At 36.2% G+C, this 23,980-nt stretch overlaps 1 protein-coding gene across 4 annotated transcripts in view; it reads right to left on the bottom strand.

Moving 5' to 3' along the window:
- The window catches only part of VPS13B (vacuolar protein sorting 13 homolog B), a 426,576-nt gene that overhangs the window by 105,162 nt on the left and 297,434 nt on the right, over window positions 1–23,980 (bottom strand). For all 4 annotated transcript variants that reach the window (XM_030266479.4, XM_030266481.4, XM_002198879.7 and 1 more), the window contains exons 34-35: window positions 11,333–12,035; window positions 2,203–2,340 (exon numbers count right to left, since the gene is read on the bottom strand). In XM_030266479.4, the coding sequence (XP_030122339.4) occupies window positions 2,203–2,340; window positions 11,333–12,035 (841 nt within the window). The remainder of the gene's footprint in view (window positions 1–2,202; window positions 2,341–11,332; window positions 12,036–23,980) is intronic.

Here is a 23,980-nt window from a genome sequence, read left to right as displayed (position 1 = left end):
TTGAGTCATGTGTAATGATAGTTCCAATTAGCAGCAAAAAGATGATGAAAAAAAGCCTTTTGGCTAACAATAGATCCTGGAAGAAATCTCTGAAGTTTTAAATGCTTTGCAAGAATAATAGATTGAAGATTATGATGCATTAATTTATGGTTTTCCAGTTCCCTATTCAGCAAAACACTATGGAGGGGAGAGATTTAACACTAATGCAAGATACATCTCAACTGCTGAGACTGGGGTGAACACTTACACTGTTTGTGAATATATACTTTGCAAGCTGGTGCCAACTTCCATGTTTTGCTAGGAATCTGTCCTACTGACAGGACAGCATCAGGGAAACACCCTCAGGTGTGAAATAAATACAGTGAGAACTTTGAGAGATGTGGAATACACAAATGAAGGGTCTGGGAAATAGAAATCTGACAAACGTGGGGACAGAGGACATATAAGAACAGAAGGAAGGATAAGGACATATAAGAACTGGTCACTGAAGGATAAAAGAAAACTATTCTGGCAGCAGTGATCAAAAGGTCCCTGACAGTAGGTATCTTAACCCCTCTGGTGCTGTTCCTGATTAGAATGAAAAGCCATCATTACTATCAATTAACCATTTCTTAAATTAAATTAAACCACTTAACCAATTAACCACTTTTTTTGTCAAATGGCAGCAGAACATGCAGTATGCCTGAAGATTCAAAGGCCTATTAATGTACCCAAATATGGATCAATATAACAAAAGCTCTGCATTGTCAAATGGTTTTAAAAGTCTTCACTGAAATTATGTCTTTAGATAGCTAGAAAACCAAAAAGAAAGGGGCAATTATGAGGTCGTTCACATGCTTCATTGTTTCCTTGAAACTTCTGCCTGTGTGCAAAAAACATTTTTTCAAGCTACTTATACACAGTATTTATAGTCAGGAGCCAAATATGTGTGTCTCATTCACTGGTTACTCAGTTTGATGGCTTGGACTTTGATATTCAGAATTGATTTCTGCTTCACCCGACGATAATATGAGCTGTGTTTCCAACATCAAATATTATATTTTCAAGTACTTTGGAAAGCTAAATGGTGTGTTTTAAATTGGTAACCTTAATAAAATCAGAAAACACTTAATGCTCCTGTGCCTCAGTTATCTTCTGTGAAATGGCAAGGGCATAGTATTCCATCATCCATGTGAGGGTTGTGCAGGTAAATTAGAACTTCTGTAGTGCTCAGATGCTACAGCTGTAAGGCATGCAAAGGAAATTCTGCTGCACATCCAAGGTTAGATAGTGTGCTGTAATACGGTGTGAAGAAGTAACTGAATGAACAGGAAAATCATGTACTCAAGAGCTGCTCACTAAATGGCTGATAACAGCTGTGCTGTGTGAAGTACGGATATTCAGGATTAAAAAAATAGGTTAAATAATTCAACAAACCATGCATATGAGAAAATGATTACTATGCATTTTCTATCTTTCACTATAATCTCAATTATTCTTCATTGTAATGTAGCTATAAATACATACTTCACAAAATAGAGAATGCAATTTGCAAGAATTTCTGATGCTCTAGGAGTGGAATTTCAAGTTACATTATGTTATGCAAATGCTAACAAACCTCTACACTACACCACTTACATTAATTAAAGAAACACAGTATCACTAATTTTTTGATTTTACAATATCAGCACTTTAGGAGATTGGAATTTCCAGAGCCATGTATCCAGATTTCAAAAAACCCAAGAGAAGATGGCTTAGAAAAATCTTCAGAAACATTATAAAAGTCATCTTTTCTAAACACAACTGCAATAATATCTCAGATTTCCAGGACTAGAGGCAGGCAGGCTTAATTCTGCTGGAAATTCGACAAACTCAGCCTTTCTAAACTTACTGTGGGAAGAAAATTAATAATTAAACCCTAAACCAATGACTGGTCCAGAACTGCCCATTCCCCAGTTTTCACTTTCATTCAGGGTAATTGTTGGAGGAAAATTTCACATTCATGAGCCAGGAATACAATACATTTTTGATTATCTGATATCACTGAGTCATAGAATAATTAGGGTTGAAAGGGACCTCAACACTGATCTCCTTCAAACTCCCCTGCCATGGGAAGGGACACCTCACATGAGAACAGGTTGCTCAGGGCCCCATCCTGTGTCCATGTGTGCATATCTAAAAACAGATTACATTAGAAAAGAATGATTAAAGTGCAGCACTTACCTGGTCCATTAAGGAAGTCTTTAATTTGCACAGTGATAAGAGGAGGTGGAATACCACTTTTAGCATCTACCTCTCCTGCTACTGTCTGCAACCAAATCTTGCAATAATCCAGAGCTTCTGGTAGAGTCTTTCCAGGATCTACAGACAATAATCATCAAAGTCATTAATTATATTCCAGGAATATGCTATATTACAAAATTCTACATAGAAAATTGACTAGACAAAATTAGAGTTTTAAATGTAATATGGTAAATATTATACCTAATATAACTGTTCACATAACATCTGCATTTACAGACAGATAGATGCATTTGTAGAATAATGCATGCACTCACAGGCAAGAGGACAAAGCCCTAATTACAAAAAATTTAAAAAACACGCAGAAATACCAAGTAAAATATGAGTAAAATACATCAATAAAACAAGACAATTTCACACATTAATAAAACACACAATTTCAGCTTTAATTAATGATTAAGTAATGACAGTTAAGGACTCCTTATGAGAGAATCTGTGCTCAAAACCTGCTACTAGATTGTATCATCATTGCTCAGTAGAGAAAATAATAATGGAAAGGTAAATTATAAAGGCAAAAAAACAAGAATGCTATGAGAGCTCAGGAACAGAGCATGACAACAGTGCAGTTATATCAGTCCCTTTGCAGCTTCACTCAATAGCTAATCAGTTGCTGTTCTTGGGTACCACCTTGTTCCTTTGATCAGTCTGTAATACTACAGAAGTACATTAAATCCATCCAAGGGCTATTCTTGTCTTAATTTTCCACATATCACACTTAGTAAAAACAGTTGGGTAAAAAGGCTTTTTATTCTTTCGGGACTCATGACCTTCATTATGAGCATTCTCAATTCTGGCATTATGGTCCTAAATTATAAATTGTTTATTATCAAGTCTGCTATGTTAATCATTGAATGTCTCTCTCATCCTCAACTTAAGGAGATTTTCTTGAAGCTGTTCTCTCCTTTTCTGTCAATTAAAAACTGCTATAATTGCTTTGATTTTTACAGAATTAATTCCTTTCAGGAACAGGATTTACATATTCACTGTTATAGTCAACATATGGTATTGTGGTATCACAGTCATATGTGGATTGGGTATATAAAGCCAGCTTTGGAATTTGTGTTTCTTGACCTTATCATGTGATTCATATAAAACTTGGCACACATGAACCCTTATGTGATTTCAAAGAACCTACTGAAACCAATTGATCATGACTTTAGATCTATATGGAAAAGATCAAAAGTTAGCACATTCTTTTGTTTTTATTTGATCAATTTTCAGGCAATGACTTTACAGCAGTATTTGTACTGTATGGCATATACATTACAGCTTTTTCTTCCCACTATTCCTGCTACACATTTATAAAGTCCGCTCTCAACAGTTATTTAAGAGCTGTCACTGCATACAACAGATTTGTGTATTTTCCGTGAGGATTTCTACACTTTTATGATTCTTAACCCTTTTCTTTTAATTACAATAACCAGAGTGGTGTGGCACACTCTCTTTTCTATAGTAACTGTTTCAGGGAATATCTTGTTGTGTCTGGCATTTTTCTAGTATACTGAAAATACTACTGCTACTACTACTACTACTGTTACGCATCATCATCATCCTCTTTACCACCAAGGTACATAATTTTTCTGAAACACAGATTTGCAGCTGTTCTGAACAAGGGTCTCTGAGTTGGATCTATAAAATAATATTTTTTGCTGGTAGATCATCATAAACAGCTAACATTCTAATGTTTTGCAGAACATATAGTGTAAAGCACTGTAAAAATGACCAAATATTGCTCAATGAACATCACTGAATTGATTAAATCTGTAATCTGTAAGTATTAATATAAACATTTAGGTGTACCAGTATGGTACAAAAAATTGCAATATACCATTATTTTTTCTTATTTCTGGAAGAGATCATCACATACTGTATATAGCAACCTGTATCTTCTATCAGCTTTTCAGAAAATCCACTATATTTAGCTGAACACTTCTTTTCTAAAATACACTTAGAGGTAGTCTTCTTATCCTAAGATGTGTTTATGTTATTAAATACCTAATAATTATTTCAAAGTTGTAGCTCTTTCAAGCAGAAAATATCTCTGATGAAAAGAACTTACACAGCAGAAAATCCCTGTGTGACATATTTCATTAACTACACAAACTGCCCTCAGGCTACTGAGAACTGCAGCACTTAAGCACAGAAGCAAAAAATAAAGCAACCACAGGACTCTCAGGAGAATTTTTTTGCTCTGTCATGTTTCCAAGGAGTGCAGCACTGTCATCTCTTCTTTACCTGGGCACTGTAGGACTGGGATATGTGAATAATAAGCACTCCAAAATTTACATATTAGGAACACAACATGAAGAAACCTCAATGCACAAGTCCAACAAAATATATTACTTTTAACCCAGCACTGGTCTTGCTGAGTTCAAGCATTTTTTAAATTCAAGTGAAACTGACCTAATTTTGGAAGCAGGAGTATTGCACTGATAATTTTGCATCAGAGGTAATAATAATATCAAAGGGCCATGCAAAGAACCAGCTTGAGTTCTTCCAAGAGTTAATCTGGAACCTGGGTAACAGACTTGGCTGCCCAGCCAAATATGCCAGTTTTCTGTTTTTATGTAATGATAAGCTAAAATCAGAGGTTTCAAAATTGACTATGCTTGTGTATATCAGAAAATTGAGGGGAGTTCCAAATAAAATGTATGGGGGTAAGACAAATATATATCTCAAGGGTCAAACAACTAAAAGATGTGTATGCCTATTAAAATATCTTCTAAGGTAGAAAACAGCACATGCATTTTCATAGGATCAAGAATCAGGAAAGGAATAAAGCAATGTCAGTCATTCAATCCCTACGCCAAAATCACAGGAAACAGAAGCAACTGCATAAAAAAAATTTTTTTAGAATGAAAAGTGAGGAATTCATGATGAGAAGAGCTATTAGAAAAAGGACTCTTGCCTCTGAAGGAAATGATGGAGGCATTCAGAATGTTTAAAAATACACTTGACAGAACACTATAAAATATACAATTGGGAACAATTATGCATCAGCAGGGAACTGGTTCTGAATAATGTATTATAATAGGTCATTTCCATTTCCATTTTCTATGATTCTCCCAAAAATCAACACTTAAATTTGCAGTTATTTGTATAAAGAAAATGCTGGAGAAAACCCAGGGGATGCATATATAAGTAAAAGGAGAGGCTAGAATTACTCCACAGTAAGCCAAGATAGAGAAAAGAAAGGACTGAGAAGTGAGGAGCAGTGAAGACGGCCAGAAATGTTATCCTCTACACCATGCGAAAAATTTGTCTGTGGCAGCAAAAGAAAAACGGTGAGACAACTATCAAAGATCAACAAAACTTTAAATTACAGGACTGTAATTTAAAATCTGTAAAACTCAGACTTGAATTCAACCAAACATTCAAAGTCACTTTTAGCCTTGCTGAGATCCAGACCTCAGCTCCAAACGTCACTTTGTGAAATATCTTCCTAAACTTGATTTGAATTTGCAAGCTTTTAATTTCACTGCTATCCCCTTGGTCTTCTGTTAACAGCAGACAGCAACCCCCAAACTTCTGAAGAAGGAGTAAGGGGAAAGGAAATGAGGAAGGCAGGAGAAGCTTTGCATCTTGAAGATTTTCATTCTCCAAAATGTATCTTTGTTCCTCTTCGTAGCTGACAGCCAGGCCAGCTATGGGTGCACAGCCCCAGAGGCTTTAATGGGGGGGAGCTCAGGGAGCAGAGCCCCGCGAGCCCCGGGCAGGGGACAGGGCCACCGAGCGCGTGTGCGGGACAGAGGCTTGGCCCGCTCTGCTGGAACGCTACCCAGCCCAACCAAGCACTGCAATGTGCTTTTACTTCAATGGATGAATCATATTTCGGTCTGCAGTCAATTTTAAAAGCCAGTATGATGCTGCAATCATCTCTGCATTTGAAACTCTGAAGTGGAACGTTTGGTTTTGTTTTCAAAACGGTTTCCACTGGAATTTAAAGAACACAAGTGGAAAAACATTTCTGCTAGCATACTCACAAGTGCTGTGTCAGGAAGCTCAAAAATGAGCACTTACAGTAACCTGAGGAATGCACATTCCCAGGCCAATTTGGCTTTATGGGTGGGGGCTGCACTGCTCCCCCCTCATCCATGACTGCAGATGTACTGGACATAAATATACCCAGAGGGGAACAGGTGACACCCCAGCAGAACTCCCTCAATGCCATGCTAGGAAACAGCCTTAAATCCTCTCTGCGCCATGTAGGAAGCACAGGCTGACACAGAGGCAGTGAATCAGCCAGGGCCAGTCTGTGCTGCTTTTCATGCAAAAGCCTGGAAAAGGCTTTTTAGATCAGAGGTTACATGTGGTCTTAGCTACTGCATCTGCTCTTCATGGACCCCCTGCCATCAAAGGCGCGGGTGTCAAATAAAATAAAATAAAATAAAAATCAAGAATAATTCTGGATGCCCTCACAATGACTGTTTTTTGCAAATGAGTAGTTGGCGGAAGCTGAAGAAATTCCATGCATAACAGATATTTACTGAGAAATTTCTCTCCCTTGAAACAACCAAGCACCACAACCTCCTCTTTGAAAGTAAACAAACAAACAAATAGAAAAAAGATTTTTCAAGAATGCCCAGAGCACAGTGGTCAGGAAATGAGGCAATTTTGTATCTGGATTACATTACCTGAAACAAAGCAAATAAAGATTTAAAAAAAATATTTATAAAAGCAGTTTATGAGATTACATTAAAAACAATTGCACCCACTTTTATTTAAGTAAAAATGGCCAAAACTCTGTTAGCAAAAACTAACAGTTAGCAGATGCCTTTTTGTTAAATATAGGATGAGAATTTAATAACCAAGAGTAATTCTACAGTATCTTTCAGTCTATTTTTACAGAATCTCACAGGTTAACTCTAGGAGCAACTAGTCATTTTAGTGCCACTAATTAAGGAGTTAAAATTTATTCCATTAATTTATTTACTTTGATTTTAAGTTCCTGTACCTTGAAGTAGATAATTGCAACCAAGCTGTGCAATTACAAAACACAAATGAAGCAATTTAGCACAGCCATAATTAAACTGAGTTAACATTGCAACAACCTAATAAGTCTCCTGCTTCTACAAATTGACTTTGCAGTGGAAGTGGTTGTAGAGAAGACTGAGGAAGCACAACCATTGGATCTTTAGCTCCCAGGCAGGCAAATGCTCCCACATACAGAGACTGGTCTGATGGAAATATGCTGCTACTGACTGATAATTAATAAACTAAGAATACTGAACTTTTAAATTGCCTATTTCCTCCTATTTAATTCTTAAGGTTTTATTTCTTTCATGTTTCAGAAATTAAGCTAGAAATAAATAACACAGCTAGTGTCAGAGGAGCCAAGTTCTTTGGATGAAATTTGGTGTTTCAGCCACTGTACAATGCTCTGTCTCACAAAGGGAGCGATAGTTTAATGTGCAAGATTGTGAATTTTATGCTCTATTCAAAACTAATAACAAAACTCTTGTCCCAAATAAAAAACATATGGCTTCATAACAGTATAAAATCTTCATTTCTGCACAATGTTCAAAGCAGTAAACCATCATGAAGCAGTAACCCTTAATTCTGTCACCAGCCTGGGACTAACTATTATTCTCTTTTATACAAAGGTTCATAAAATAGTCTGTCATCAAATAACCTATTAGAAACATTTCTAAAGTCTAGAAAATATTTGTTGACTTACAGCTAAACAACATATTTCTTAGAAGTACACTACTGGGAGGTGAGGGATGAAACTAAATCCAGACTATCACCACGTTTTCTTTATCCTGAAGTTTCTTTTGTGGAACTTATGTCAACCAAAAAAATAAGACCTTCCTAATTTCTCAACAGAATTCTGTATTTGCTTCTGCTTTGCAAAAATTTGAAGTTTGTTTCAGAACTGTAGATCTTTTTCTTTTATAAAAGCTGTAAGAAATGGCACTTCACAAGACCTGATCTATGGCTGTTGAATTAACAGTATTCAAGTCTTCAGAATTTCACATCAAAATTGATAGAAACAATTTTAAAAACATTCCTAAAATACTCTTATGCAGTGTATATGCTGTAGAATGCATAGAATACATTGCATGATTTTAAATGGCAGAGATTTTATTAGCATGTATTGAATGCAATGGAAATATTTCATATATAGCTTAACTATGTAAGTTTAACCATATTAGTTTAAGTAATAAGAAAATATCCCCATAGGTTTAAAAAAACCCACTTTTTAACAGTGTAATCTAACTTTTGCTCAGACAAGTCTCTATTTTTAAGTTGTGGTAAAAATTTGCAATGTTACAGGCCTGAAGTTTTGAGCTGCTGCTGTGCTGTTGCCTATCGCCATCACAAGATGAAACACACAATATTTTCCAGGTCTGTGATTTGGTTGTTTGTTTGTTTGTTTTATTTTCAAGGGGAATATGCTTCCTCAGTTCTTATAATCCAGTTAAAATATATATTTAAAATTTATCTTATGATCTCTTCCCCATTCTATAGTAGATAAGAGAGTTAGTTGCATGCATATGTATACACACAAGAGCAGTCTTTTATAGAGGCTACCTGGAAATATGGTTTACCAACATTCACTGCAATTTAACCATCATTTATGCCTTTTTCCCACCCTCCAGTCCTTGATACACAGAGAAATATTGGAATATAGTGCATGTGTATCTTACAGAAGAAGAGAAACGAACATGGTTCTTTCAAATTATATTGTTCTTCTTATGGATGATACATCTCTTTCAGACAAACTGTCAGCAAACAGTCACAATGTCAAGAAAAGTTGATGTGATCAATGAAATCAACCACAGCAGAGCAAAAAATGGCACAGAGCTCCTTATTCTGTATTATATGATATGCAATATATAGAGTGTGTGTAATATGTACACACATAGACACACACACACACACACACACACACACACATATATAACAAACAGAGTTCATGGCTATTTTCCCTCTAATACATATTGGAAATGTAAAATAAAAATTTCCCAAACTAACATGTTAGTATATCAGTATGACAACATTAATCCTGAATGATGTGATTACCAGCACAGCAGGTCATCCTAAACAAGAGGCAATAAAAACTTTATACTACCTCCTCTTTTGCTGAGTGAATTAGTGTGTAACTGGAAGTGTGCCTTAATTTTATTAACTTACTAATAATATTTAGGACAGTATTTTTAGGTACTAGCACTTTGGCAACCACCTCTCAAACTCTTTTGAGAAGAGCGCTACTGCTTTGGCAGCAAGCACAGGATTCTGTGTGATACATGAGGAAGGTGCTTATTTACTGCCCACAAAGGCAGCAGGATGACAGCAGGACTTCTGCCTTCACATAATGTCTGAGTCCTACCTTCACACTTCTTTACATTTGCCTGATATGGAAACATCAGCCAAAGAAAAGGGTAAGACCTGTGTATGGCTAATCTTTGGTCTCCCAATGAGCAATCTATGGTGACTGAGGAACTCTCAGGCTGTATGCTCCTCCTATCTTTATTATTTAGACTTCTTGCCATGCTTCTGTGCTCTCTGATGCTTTTTCAGTCTATAAGATGATTTTATTACAGCTTGTGTTTTGTAGAATTGCTGCCATAGACATGAAGATGGTGAAAGACTTCAGGAATTAATTGTAGAAGCAGAATGGACAGAACTTTGCCCAGTTCATTGGTTGCGGCAGCTTGAACCAAGGACACGCTTGAATGCCTCGGATATGAGAAATGAAGAAGTGCTATTGCATCTTTCCAAAATACTAACTTAATGAAGATGTGGTCTTAGACCTACTCCAAGCTTCCTTCAAGCTTTGCTTTGTGAATTCTCTTCACATTAATTGCCGCAATTACTCCATTTTACACAGTATGTACGAAATACACAGGAGAATCTGGAGTCAATAAAATTTATGACACAAATATGTTTCGTTCAAGGCAGGACAGAACAGGAACAGCAGAGAAACACTAAAACAGAAGAAGGATTAATAAAACGTAGCAGAGAACAAATCTCCCTGTTTTAAGTATCTTTTCTTTCACTGCCTAATCTTTCTCACTGTTTAATCCCTCTAAAAAGTTCTACTCCAGTTGAGATTTCTGAGAACAGTTAAGATGGCATTTTTAGTCTTTTGCATAAGCACATTATGTTAATGCTAATTTTCAAAAGATGCAATCTTATTCAGCAAAGATTTGGTAAAGCTGCACAGAAAAGTATACTACTTTTCTCAACTGCTGTGCTGGGAATATTGTCAAGGAAAAACCAGCAATACCTACAGCTCTCATTCAGGGAACAATTTGAAATGCCATACTATTCTGGCTGTATGTTCACCTGGAACTCTGCATACTCAGTTATACTTTTTGGGGTAACACTCCATAATGATATATTTCATGAATAATTATACCTTGTGCTAACTGCTAGACAAATGAATTGCAGTCATTTGATTTCTCTCTTCAGCAGTACAGATAAGGCAGAAAAAGAGTATTTCAGAATATTTTCTACTGCAGCTATTTTGACATCTTTCATTACAAACTCTGCATATGGAATTAAAAAAAATAATTTTTTAAGTGATGGAATTTGGTGCAAAACCCTATTGCTCAATTGAATGAAAACTTAAAATACAGGACATCACTTGATACTGTTTATATTTTTTACAGCTTATGTCCAAAACACCAGGTGATTCTACAGTGTTTATCTTTACATTTTATTGGTAGGCTGGTATAGGAAAATATTGTGACATTCAGTCATTAAAAATGGTCTTCATGAAATTCCCTTGGCCTACAACCTTTACTTAGAAAACTGCGAAGTTACAGCAATGGAAGAATTCCTGTCACAATCTGGGAATGAGAAAGCAATAGTAAGAAACAGGAAGAGCTGGTTGCTAAAAGGTTACATCTTAACTAATTTCAAACATTTTACACACTTAACTTGATTCAGCTGTGAGGTATAATCCTAAAAATATGTATATTTAGCGACTGATATTTAAAGATGTCCTGAAGTTCTCTCAGTTGTTCTCCACCACCCTCTGTAACTCCGAGATGTGCAAACATTTTCATGGTTATAACCAGGACTGGATGTTAAATGCTCTTACCTGTACACTTGTAGTCTGAGGCAACTCCTTTAAGGCCACCATCGAACACTGATATTTCTACTTTTTGCTTTCTGTGGTGGCAGCTGAGGAGCACAGAGGGCTGTGACACAACCAGGTAGAGAAATGGCTGCAGCTCTATGTCCCCAGCTCCCCTGCGCCCAGGCTGCCGCACAATGGTTATGCCCAGGGCTTGTCGAGCAGATGATCTCATGGAAGCATGCAGACTTTCCAGGGACAGAAGACCTGCTTTTCTGCCAGCAGACAGGGGAGCATTACTGTTCAAAAGATCATCTGCTGTGACAGAAGAGATGCATGGCTGACTGGGCTTCTTGGTATCATGGCTGCTGCCTGAGACTGTTTCTGGAAGGTTCAAGGAGCTTTTACTTATCTTCTCACCATCTTTCTGATCTTGCACTGATTTTGATTTAGGTGAGGCAGTGCATGAGTACGTCATCAATGAGATTCGACTTGCTGTAACAAAAATGTCAAATGGAATGAAGTTGAGATTCTTCACGATGGAAGACTGGCGGGAAGGACGGGCAATGCGGTGCTGGCTGGTGCCACTGTGCTGCTCGATCTGAATGATTCTGATCTTAACACTGTCGCTGCCAATTCCACTGTCCTGTGCCCCGCTATAACGGGAAGAAGTCTCAACTGTTCCTCCATCAGCCACATCCATCTTCTTCTGTTCTTGCTTGGAAACCTGCAAAGGAAAATGTTATATTAACTTCTGATATCCATATTCCAACTATTTCCACTTCAGTCACAGCAAAAAAACACTACATAAACATGATGTCAAAAGAGAGAATTATAAAAAAAAAAATCTGCCAAGTTAACTTTAACACAGTAATCACTCATAAAAACACAGCAGGTGTCTGTTCCAATGAAATGATGATTCACAATAGCTGAAGAGCCAAAAAAAAGTAAAAGAGAAAAAAAAAAAACCCCAAGGAGTAAGAATTTCTAGGCTTAGAAAACATTTTAAAAAATTAAACTCTTCATTAAAAAAACTCTAAAGAACTTATAGAAAATGTATAGATTAATATAAACCCATATATCTATGAAATAATGTATTGTAAATAAAAGCCTAGTTGGAATTTTTTTCCAATGTTGAGCACTGATGCTCAAAAAGTCACCTTGTCACTAAAATTTTGTACTGTAAATAGATGAAATAGAACATAATAATAATCCACTAGACAATCATAAAAAGATGAAATGGAAATTATAATCTAAAATTTATTGAAAAATATATTGTAGAAAAATATTTTTCTTAAGAGTCATGGAAGGCAGCTGCCTTATATAAAACACCAAAGTTAAAGGAAACATCAAAACTATCTAAAGACTATCTTTAGAGGTGAGGGGAATGAGTTCTTAGTTCACCAAGGCCACATAGGGTATTGACATTCATAGGGAATGAGACATGAGAAATCATTGCATATAGAAATATTTCAAAAAGGAAACATAGACCACTGACAAACAAAAAGAATGTAAGAGTGAAATAAACAGTCGCAAGGCTGTGTCCAGAGACCTTATTCTCCCAGCTCAAGAGACAGAGATATCCCAAGACAAAGAAGTACTTCAGGAAAAAACACTTTCAACACTGCTGATGAAACAAGTAGAAATACTATCAAAAGCTTGAGGACAAGATGGGAAGCATGTACTAAAATATATGGCAAAAAACAATCTGTAAAAATTCTACAATAATTGATGCACGACTAATTCCTCACATTCATATGAAGGTTACAGTCATACATTCATCCTGTATAGCTTCCACAGCATAACTAACACTTCCATCTGTGCTGTTGCAGTAGGGTTTCTGCTCTGCCCTGTGCAGGAACGAACACACAAAATGCCCAACTTGGTTGGATTCCCAACCCATCTAGCCCAGTACACTGTTCTTGATAGCACCAGGAGGAAACTGTTAAGAAACAGCAGAAACTCTGTCCACTTCCTGCAATCTGCTCCTCCCTTCCTCCCCAGGCATCCGCAGCTGTAGGATGTAGGATGCATGTAGGATGCCAGGGGTACATGTTTGTGCGGTCATTTTAGTAACCATTTCTGGGCTTCTTGTCCATGAATTCATCCACTTCCTTTCTGAACACACAGACAGTGTCTGTTCTCCACAACCTTCAGGGGCAACAAGATCCAATTTTTTTTTTTTTTTTTAATTTGCTTTAAACCATCTCCTCCTAGTGACATCTCTTTTCCCCAGTCTTTTGTAGTATATGAATTGTTCAGGTCCACATTCAGCTTTATTAGCATTGTTATGATTTTGTAAACTATAATCACAGTCCCTCTCAGCCTTCTCCTCTTCAGGCAGGGGAATCCCAGCCTTTTTAGTCTCTCCTTACAAAGAATTTGCTCTAGCACCATCAAGCTTTTTAACCTCTCTTCTCTACTTCTGTAACTTCACTACGGCCTTCTTGAGTACTCTACAAAGCACCCAAGAAGTGGAACCACTACAGTGCTCTCCAAAAGTTAAATGCTTCTTCTGTCTTGGTCTCCATCTCCATCCAGATGTCCAGTATTTTGTTGGGTTTTTTTGTCTGACACTGCACATTGACTCAATGATTTAATTTCTTCATTGCAGGACATATTACAATATTTTATTCTTATCTTCTCCACCCAAATGAATCTTCAAAAAGTAAAATATGAACTAGGGCAAACAGTACCTTAACTTCCTCTTCAAAAGAGAATAATGAATTAAAAATAAATACTTTATCAGCAACTTAATTATAGGAATGAAGGGCAGTGATTTTCTCAATTTCTTCAATGTTCTGTGGTCTTTATGCAGTAACAGATTCTACATGTACTGCAGAAATTGGGGTATGAGGGAGGTAAAGAAAAGCAGGCTTTTTGAACCTTCCTTTATATTGTGCTTTATGGAACAAAGGGAGCAATCCCCTCTCCTTTTCTTTAAAGGAATGAACATACTAGAAAAAGTACTACAGAGGAAATCCTAAAACAGAACCATTAACTAGCTGAGATTTTCTTTGAAAATACTTTTGCCAGCTCTGGTTACAATCTTTTCAGATTCACTCATGTACATATTTTTCAAATAACCAATAAAATTCTTTGCGGCTGTTTTCTATGGCAGACTCATATCACTGACTTGTAAATGTGATACCACTTTTAATGCTGCCTCTGTAAAAATAACTAGAGACCATTTTAATGAATCACTACATTGTGAGCCAAGAAATCTTCATTCCTCCTGATATCCTAGCAAAGTTAGGCTATTTACACCTCAGCATCTCTGCCTGGTAAACTATAAAGTGCTTCGCTCATATCCTGCACTGATGGCACTTCCAAAATTGGTACAGATGTTTTCATTGCTCATGTATTGAGGGCAAGAAGAAAGAAAGGATGGAGCTGTGAAAAAAATCTTGCTACATCATTTCATGGAAATGCTGCCCCTAATTAAATTGCGGGCATATGCTGCTAAACCCAGCAATTTTTAATTACTACACAGACATCAGTTAAGTCTGATGAAAAATGTTTTCAGAAAGCATGATTCAGTGGTGAATGACACTCTTATGGTTACTATATGATATTCTCTTGTTCTCCCCTATGCAGCAGAAATTTCTGCAGCTACCAGACATTAGGTTATGCATGACTTGACCAGAGGAAATGAAAATACAGTGTCACCCACTAAGCGACAATGTTCCAAGGAGAAAAGTATCATATGTATATGAAAAAGTGGAGGAAGAAATCACTGTTCTTCTGGTTTCTGAATGGATCCTGTCTTCTCACACCTAAAGAGATCTGAGTTGAAGCCTAGTTCTTCTCCTCTGCCTCTTTTTATCATTAATTTATCATTCTGGTCTACGCAAAGCACCTTTAGGAAGGTAAGAAAGTATCTCTGCCTCCATCCCCAGTCAGACTAGGTTCTCTGTGCAGACTTCTGCAAGGGTGCTAATTGGTCCCAACTGCTGAGTTTCCTGTTATGCGGACATTCAACTACAGAAACTTTACTGAGACCCCAAATCAATTCATGCAGGTCACTGAACAGCACTCAGAAAGCAATTTCTGCTCAGTATTAAGCAGTATGGAATATGAACCAGTGCCCAAAAGGTGAAAGACACCATATCCTATTACAGTTTTCCATGCCACCCGGTTTCACAATGAAACTTTGACTTATGTATGGTTTTACCACATATATTATAAATGTGAATAGTGATTTGCAAGACAGCTGTACATAACACAACTGGGTACAAAATAAAAGTACAGAACTACCACTGGAACTTTTTGCATCCATTTCAGCTCAGTAGAGCATCCAGCCTCTCAACAATGTTTCAAAGTTAACCTGAAGATATGCCTAGTAATAAACTTGGGAAGCATTTAGGTATTCCTCTAATGGGATAAGAAGATGAGAGGGAGCAAGTTTCAGTGTAACAACTCTGAAAAGATTCTTTGCTGTGTTATGGAATAAATGGGCCAATACTTTAAAGATGTCAAGAACAGCAATATCATCTTGCTGTTAGCAAATGTAATGGTAACATTTATCATTGGGCTGTATAATATCAATTCTCTTACTCTTTACATAACCCATTTAAAATGAACAATAAAAGTTTTCTTTAATTAGCTACTGGTGTGCATTAACATGATCATGATTAAACCATAAAAACCAACCGTACATTACTCTGGTCCCCTATCCCATGTGTTTTGAATTATATTAGTTGAAAATGTACTTTGAGTCCCTTTTAAAAGTTCGACCTTCTGCTTTCAGAGAATTAAATGCATATTACTATAGTGGAGAAGATAATGTTTCAGACCTCCAGGCATATATTAAACACACTGGCAGCACATTAGACAAAATGCTTTACTTATTAGATACTTCCTATTCTAAACAGTGTCATCAAAGGCTAAAAACAAAATCCATATAAAAGCTGCACAATGCTTCCACACAGAACCTGTGCCAAAATCCCTGTACTTTCCAGCTAATGAGGAAAGGATGTGTACGCTTAACATATGAATGTAAGATTTTCCAAGCATTCACTTTAGGAAACAGGACTATTGATTCCACATGGCTTATGTTAAATGAAACTGTATTGGTAAAATAACCTTTAAGATATTTGGCATGATAACTATAATTAAACAGTATTCAAAGGAATAAAACAAAAGGGAATTTGGTTCCACAATAGCTAATTAAAATAAAATGAAAAAACACAGCATGTCATCTACCAAGATAAATTGTTATTGTTTGAGAACTATTTGAATACTGTTAAAATATACTTTTAGATAAAATCTGAAAGGACTGGAAAAATATTTGTGGTTTAAAAATGGATAGTTTGGTGAAGAAAAAAGTATAGGATGCTGAAATTTTAAGCTGAGATAATAGCTTTAAAGCCTTGAGCATAACCAGATGGTACTTCAGTCAGAGGTATTCTACAGTTTCACTGTCAGAATAAGTTGCAATATGGAAAGGTTTTCAATAGCTAGAAAAAACACATCAAGATGATAGTTTACTTCTTAGATCACTTCAGTGCATTTTCTTGTCCTTTCACAGTTATATATCCTATCAATACTACACACCATAGAAAAGGTGTTGAAAGCTACACTGGTAGCTGGGGAACTGTGGTTAATTCTTCCTTTTCATGTGTTGAGATAGGTAACTTGACTAGCTTAACCTCTTGAGTTCACTAGGGCATATGGCACATATATCTATCAAGAGAAAGGGCATGGAAATGGCATGTCCTGTAGAACACACACAGATAAGTACATCATAAAATCAAGGATCAATAAAGAAATTTGCTTTTCAACATTGGCAAGTAGTCCCATCTCAGATCACTGCAATTTTAACCAGGTAAGTCTTATTTATTTTCCATTTCTAATCACAATACTTAGATGGTAGTGATGTCTTCAAAGTTTTCACTCTATGAAGAGCATGAATAAAATCATTAAGGTATACACAAAACCTAATACTTTAGACCAATAACCAACACATTTACCAAATCAAAGAGAAGCGTTTTACAACAGTTGGCAAATTTGCCACATTATATTTCTTAATCTCTCAAGAATTTTCAACAATAACAATGTAAGCATGAGCAAATTTCACTATAAACACTTTAATGTTCTTTTTCTGGTACTTCACAGAATAATTCTTTAATTAATAGAATAACTGTAAGCAATATAATCTTTGGAAGTGTAGCTGCTCTAGAGGAAAAGCATCTACATCTGCATATTTTTTCCAGCTTCTCATATTAATTATGGTCATATAATGACACTATTGAAGTAAAATTTCCAGTCATTTCTTAACTCTGATCAAAACCCTTCAGCCAATCATGAGCTCATGCTTCACATTACATAAGTTATGGAAAGACTCACAAGTGTGAAACCACAAAATCAAAGTGCCAATCACATCTGCTCCATCACTGTTGTATGTGACCTAGTTTTATTCCTTTTTCTAAAAAGTATTAATATTTACATAGAAATAAAAATCTTGCCTTGTGGACAAAGTAAGTTACAGAAAAGGAATATGCTCCATTTTTCTTTTCCGTTGTGCTTAAACTGGAATTACAAAGGTAACACTGGATAATTTCTTCCTTTGTAATCAGTACTTCATCTACTGCATTGAGAAGTTTCCAAGAGTTTAGAAATTTAGTTAATGTATCATTGTTATCTAATAGACCTTTGCCACATTGCTCTACTGAACACTCCAACTAAAAAAAAATTATTATGTTAGGCATATGAGTTATATGACTGAATTGAATTCTGACCATTATCAACATTTTTTTTTCAAATTGACATATTAATTTTCACATGGAAAATATAACGAAAGACACACATACAAACATATTTGACTATTAAATTTCGTCCTCCAGTCTAATAAAGTTCCAAATTAAAATTTCAGTCCTACTATTAAAACTAGATAGATTGCTTCTACATGTATCAATCCAACTGCAGAAAGAGTCTATTATAACATGAACGTAATACTGTCCTCCAAAAGGGAACTATTAAATCAAGCCAAAATGAGGCAACAAAAATAGCAGTAGATGTCTGAAGTAGTTTATTTTATAAAAGTCAAACAGGTTTTTTCCTCTAAGGAGTTTTCTTTTCAAACAGAATCTGTAGCAAAACAAATGATGCCTATTTGAAATGTAATTGTGTAAATGAGCTTCTGGACCTACAGAATTACTTCAGATGGGAATTGTAGTTTTCACAATACTTCATGAATTACATGCAAGCTGTGATGGCAAGGAGCAATACAAACTCAGCTTCTTTGTGCAATGTTTTCCCAGATCATGAAAAGTAAAGTAAGAGGCCACATTCTGTTAAAGACTGATGCAAATATTCATAAATCAAAGCTGTGTTAAATGTTGCAATTGTAACAGGGATATCCAAGTGCTAAATCCTTTCTAATGCCAACAAAATTGGTTTTTTTTTCATCTTAATACAAACAATATGTTTATTTTGCTACCCTGTGAAGGCCAATAAGAAACTTTTTTTTCCTTTCCAAATAAAGGCTTTCAATTTAAAAAGATCAGGCTGAAATTTGGCAGAGTTTTTTTTCCCACAGCATTTTCTCATCAATATTTTTACTAAAAGCATTAGCTTTTTGATATTTTTCAAATTTAAATTCAAAATTTAAGTTCATATCTTTGCTTTTATACAAAAAATATTGGCTTAAACCACACATTTATTTTAGACATAGTAAGGGTTTGCTCAGGTTTGCACACTTTTTTATTTTTTAATTTTTATTTTTCTTTGTTTTGGTTTTTATTTTTGTTTTACGTGGTGTTTTTGGGTGGGAATGGTAGAAAAAACCCACTATTTGGGGATTTTTCTCTGTTTAAAGCCATGAAATGGCATTTTTCCATGAGAGTCTTCTTGCAGGTTTCATTTGGATATTTTCAAAGCAGTAGTTGAAACTTCACCATGATTTTGCACACATACAGGACAACCACGGGATCAGGCCAAGCCAAGCAGAGGTTTGGGAAAGGCAGATCCTGCCTGACCAAGCTGATCGCCTTTCATGACCAGGTGAGCTGCCCAGAGATGACTGTTGATGCAGTCTAACTGGACTGGTGCAAGAAGACATTGAGGTGCTGGAGTGCATCCAGAGAAGGGCAACTGAGCTGCTGAAGAGTGTAGAGAGTAAGTCCTACAGGAAGTGACTGAAGGAGGTGGGATTGTTCAGTCTGGAGATGAGAGGGCTCAGGGGAGACTTATCACTCTCTACAAATGCCTAAAGGGCACCAAGGTCAGGGTCGGCCTCTTTTCCCAAGCTACTACTGAAAGTGTAAGAAAACAGTCTCAAACTGTGCCAGAGGAGGTTCAGTTTGGACACTAGGAAGAATTTCTCCACTGGAACTGTGCTTAAGCATTGGAATGGGCTGCCTAGAGAATTGGTGGAGTCACCATCCCTCAAGGTGTTGAAGAAACAAAGGGATGTGGCACTTAGCACTATGGTATAGTTCCCATGGTGGTGCTTGGTCAAAGGTTGGACCCAATGACCTTGACCTTGGAGGTCTTTTCCTACCTTACTGATTCTACAATTCTATGACATACTCTAACATTTCAGTATCAAGATTTCGATATCAGACTAATTTTACCAGTCTCAGTTTTTGGTCACATTTCTGTACAGTTTAAATAATTAAATTATATTAAATATGGAAATATTAGAAATATCATTCACTGTTATGACTTCCAAACATGAGAAATTTAACAAAGTTATTTACTCGCATTGGAGTAAACTTGAATCTTCTCCCATTGAATAATATTTAGCATTATGTAAAGTAAATCAAAATATGCAGAAGGAAAATGCCAAATATCTGGCAATAATTCAAACTGGAATTCAACAAAGCCTCAAAAGATAAATTTAGACATAATTTTCTAAGAGAGGATGAACGAATGTATGAACAATAAAAAGTCATTATTGCAATGTGGTAAAGTAACTTGGTACTTGACTTTCATAATACAGACTCTGTCTTCAGCCTCTTAACTGAGAAACGGTACAGTTAAATGAACTGTTCCCAGAATCAAATGGCACAATCTTTTTCTTACTATATATTAGATACTTTATCAATTTTGAGCATTTTAAAGGTAATTAAAATAACTAAATCCACAGCAGATTAAAAGATTTCATGTACAGATGCTGCCTAACTAAACAAACTTCATTCTACATTATTTCCAGTAATATAAGTCAGACTGAGTCAGACTACATGCTACGAACAGAAAAATCCACAGTGCAGGAGTCTCCAGTGAGAAATATTCAACTGCTGGCACACTACTGCTCACTGGAACATGTGCTGGGATCTTGAGTGCCTCAGGTTTTAAAGCTGCTGGATGTCCAGAAAATGATCTATCTGTACCTTAATGCCTTTATTTCCCCTTAGGTTACTACATCTCACCTATATCAACTTGTATCAAACTGATCTTTGACTAAACCATGTTTCAATTTCTTGAGAATATTTTAAAGACTACCTGAGGAAGTAAAGCACATGAAATGGCATATGAACTAAAACCTAAAAATTAGAATTCCAGAATGTTTCTTTGGTAACAAGACCATGACAAAATATGCCCATTTTTAGCAAGTTGTTTGTCTCAGACTTGCTGTATAATTCCATGCTAAACTGAATTTGTGTCTCCTCATTTGTATCTTATATGACAGTAAAACAGCCAGTTCAGCCTTGAAGTATCCAAAAAAAATAATCCCAGGAAGAAAAAACCACAAACCAAAAAACCTGAGAAAAACTGTACTTGTTTTTTTGGCCTGTTCTGTTTCCTTCACGGGTTCATTGTACAGTGAAGGAAAAGGACAGACCATAGCTGCTCATCTTGGATTAACTTAAGGCTCAAAACTGCATCCTAAATTGTGCCCACTGAATTTGTTTAAAACAATTAAAAGAAAGAAAAGAATATGGCATTGGAGCAGGAATGAAAGCAGCTGCCTGCAGGGTGGGTGGCACACGGAGCTGCATCTCCAGCCCCTCCGACTGCTCAGGCCTGGCGTTCTCCAGCCCCCTCAGCCTCGGCGCTGAGCGGCCGCTCCAAAGCACCCAGCGCTCGAGCCGTGCTGAGACTGGACTTTATATCTCACTGGAAAACCAGGGGAGAACTTTTGTGAAACACATCCTGCAGCAGCCTGGCATTTTCAAAGCTTTTATCAGCAGTTCTACAGTGCTATTGAAGCCATTCAAATTATGGGATGGTAACAACATTGAATTCCATTGGCAGGACCAGATACAAACAGTTTACTTCTTAAAGAAAAACACTTCTGACCTTTACTATATGATATTACTTTGATGTACTAAAACAAAGATGCAAAAAGACTGCACATATTGCTGAATATTGTTTACATATACTGCTTTTCCATAAAAATGTTTTTTCCAATTTTGGGCCATGAAGTTCCTTTTGGTTCACTAACAACTGCTGAGTTTTTGGTTTTGATTTTTGTTTTTATTTTTTTCTTTTTTGTTGAGTGTTATTAAAATACTTTCCTAATCATTATTCTAAGTATAATTTTTTTACTGGTCATAAATTCATTTGCTGTGGTGGGCTTGCTCGCAGACATACCTGGGAAATGACCACTTGCTCACAGACATACCTGGGAAATTCACCACTCAACCAAGACCAGTCTACTCAGAAATTACATTGTACAACAATGGTTTAATAGAAATACAATGGGTAAAACTCCCAGGTAAAACTTCAATGTGTAACAAACACTTATCTTGTGTGGAGAAGGCACTACTGCCTTTATAATGAACTTTATCAAGAGAATGTAGAGCAGTTATGTGCCCATCTCCCACTGAAAAAATAATAGTTGGCAGATAATTAATTTGTGATTCTGAATGTCTCCTCCTCTGTTCCTGTATTAGAAGGCAAAGAATCAGCCAAAAACGATAATCTGTAGAGACCAGAGAGCCTACCCTAGCAGAAAAGCAAAAAAGGCATACAAACTACTGCAAGAAAACAGGTGAACTAATGCAAACACATAAACATAATTATCCCTGTAGCTCTGTGAAGAAAAAAAATGCCCAGCTTTCTAAAAGAATGTCTTAAAATCCCTGGTCTTCAGACAAATATCAGTTTTATGAAACTTGTAGATAGGACCCCTACTCAGTAAAGCTTAACAGATTTTCAGTTTTAGGGATTCTCTAATTCAAACAGTTCTCCAACAGTCTGAAATAATTGTCACTGCTAATTTCTGAGGATACTTTACTAAATTATTATTCCTCCACTGTTTTGATGGAGAAAGTTAAAATTAGTGGAAACCTTTACTTAGCATGAGTCAAGAATGAAGCTTCCAGTCTTGATTCATACAATGAGTCACAGGTAATCTGGGGGGAAGGTACAGTCTCAGTGAAATGAAGAACTGGAAATACTGCCTAGGAGCACGTACTGAGGAAAAAGAGTGCTAATATGCAAGATTATTGAGCAAACCCATTAAGCACAGCAAAAGCACTGAAGCTGTGTACTATGTATAAACAACTGAGAACTTGAAAATGTCTTCTCTCTAAAAAGGTACTGGCAGCCAATTAGCTGCAAAGATAAATTCAGAGAAATTAGAAATAGCTGGAAATCTGAATTTAATTCAGTACATGTTATTAGCATCATATGCATAATCCATACCAGTCTTTTATCACAATCATAATCTACTATTTCACCATTTGATACAGCAACCAGTAACTCAATCAGAGGGAAGCTAGCTGTAAAAATGCAAGTATTGTCCTGCTCTTTAATCTCCTCCATACTCATGAGAAACGCTCCTCAATGTAAGTCAGTGTGACAAGGACCGCCTCTATCTAAATGGGAATACCCAACAGTATGATACTTATCAAAGCCACAGACCCTATGTACTTTGTAGCCCTGCCACCAAAGCATGACAATGCACTAAAAATTAGTTCACTGTAATTTTACTAGACTGGATTTTGTGGCAGAATACATCAAACACATTAGAAAGAAATTAAATAGAGCTAGGTTCTTTATTATCCTTCCACTCTTAACACTGTGTGTCCACAAAGAAACACTACTACTTTCTCTACCCCACTCAACCAAAATTCAGTGCAATATTCAAATGTTCAAGAAAAGTGGAAAATTATTATTACTGACACAAGTGAACTTCCCTGCAAGCAAGACACAGAACAAACTGTTGCTGGGATTCAGAGAAGCTCAGAAGCCCACACAATTCCAGAAATTAATGTTGATGAACATCCTCCAGGAGAAGGATATTAACATTTAGAAACTATCGTCTACCTATGGAATCCTCAACTGAAGTGTAAAGTTCAAATGATACTCTTCCATTCAAAATATCTAGTTTTAATTCAGGCATCTCAAAATTCTCATAGCATGACTACAGATGCATTGCAAGGGATGAATGAAATTGCAAAGCAATTAAAAATGTTAAAACACACCACTTGCTCAGATTTGAAATGTAAAACTAAATTGTGCATTTCTAAAAATTCCAGGCAAACACAGAACTCAGATCTTCTGTCATGAGAGGTTTTTGGTGTGAAAATTTTGTGCATGTGTGTGCATCCACATACATGCTTATGTCCTTTTGAGTAATCCTCACATGTTTTGCCTTCATGTCTGCAAAATGGACCCTTCCTCATAAGGCTTCCTACTTTAGTGTGAATTTACTTCATCCCTAAATATATTCTTTTTAATTGAAAAGTAAGATTTCTGCTTTGAAGATTGTTAGAGAAA

This window comes from Taeniopygia guttata, chromosome 2 (genome assembly GCF_048771995.1).
Source record: "Taeniopygia guttata chromosome 2, bTaeGut7.mat, whole genome shotgun sequence".
In the NCBI taxonomy this organism is placed as follows: Eukaryota; Metazoa; Chordata; class Aves; order Passeriformes; family Estrildidae; genus Taeniopygia; species Taeniopygia guttata.
Note: the sequence above shows the minus strand (reverse complement) of the source record. Positions and strands in the feature narration are given on the sequence as shown.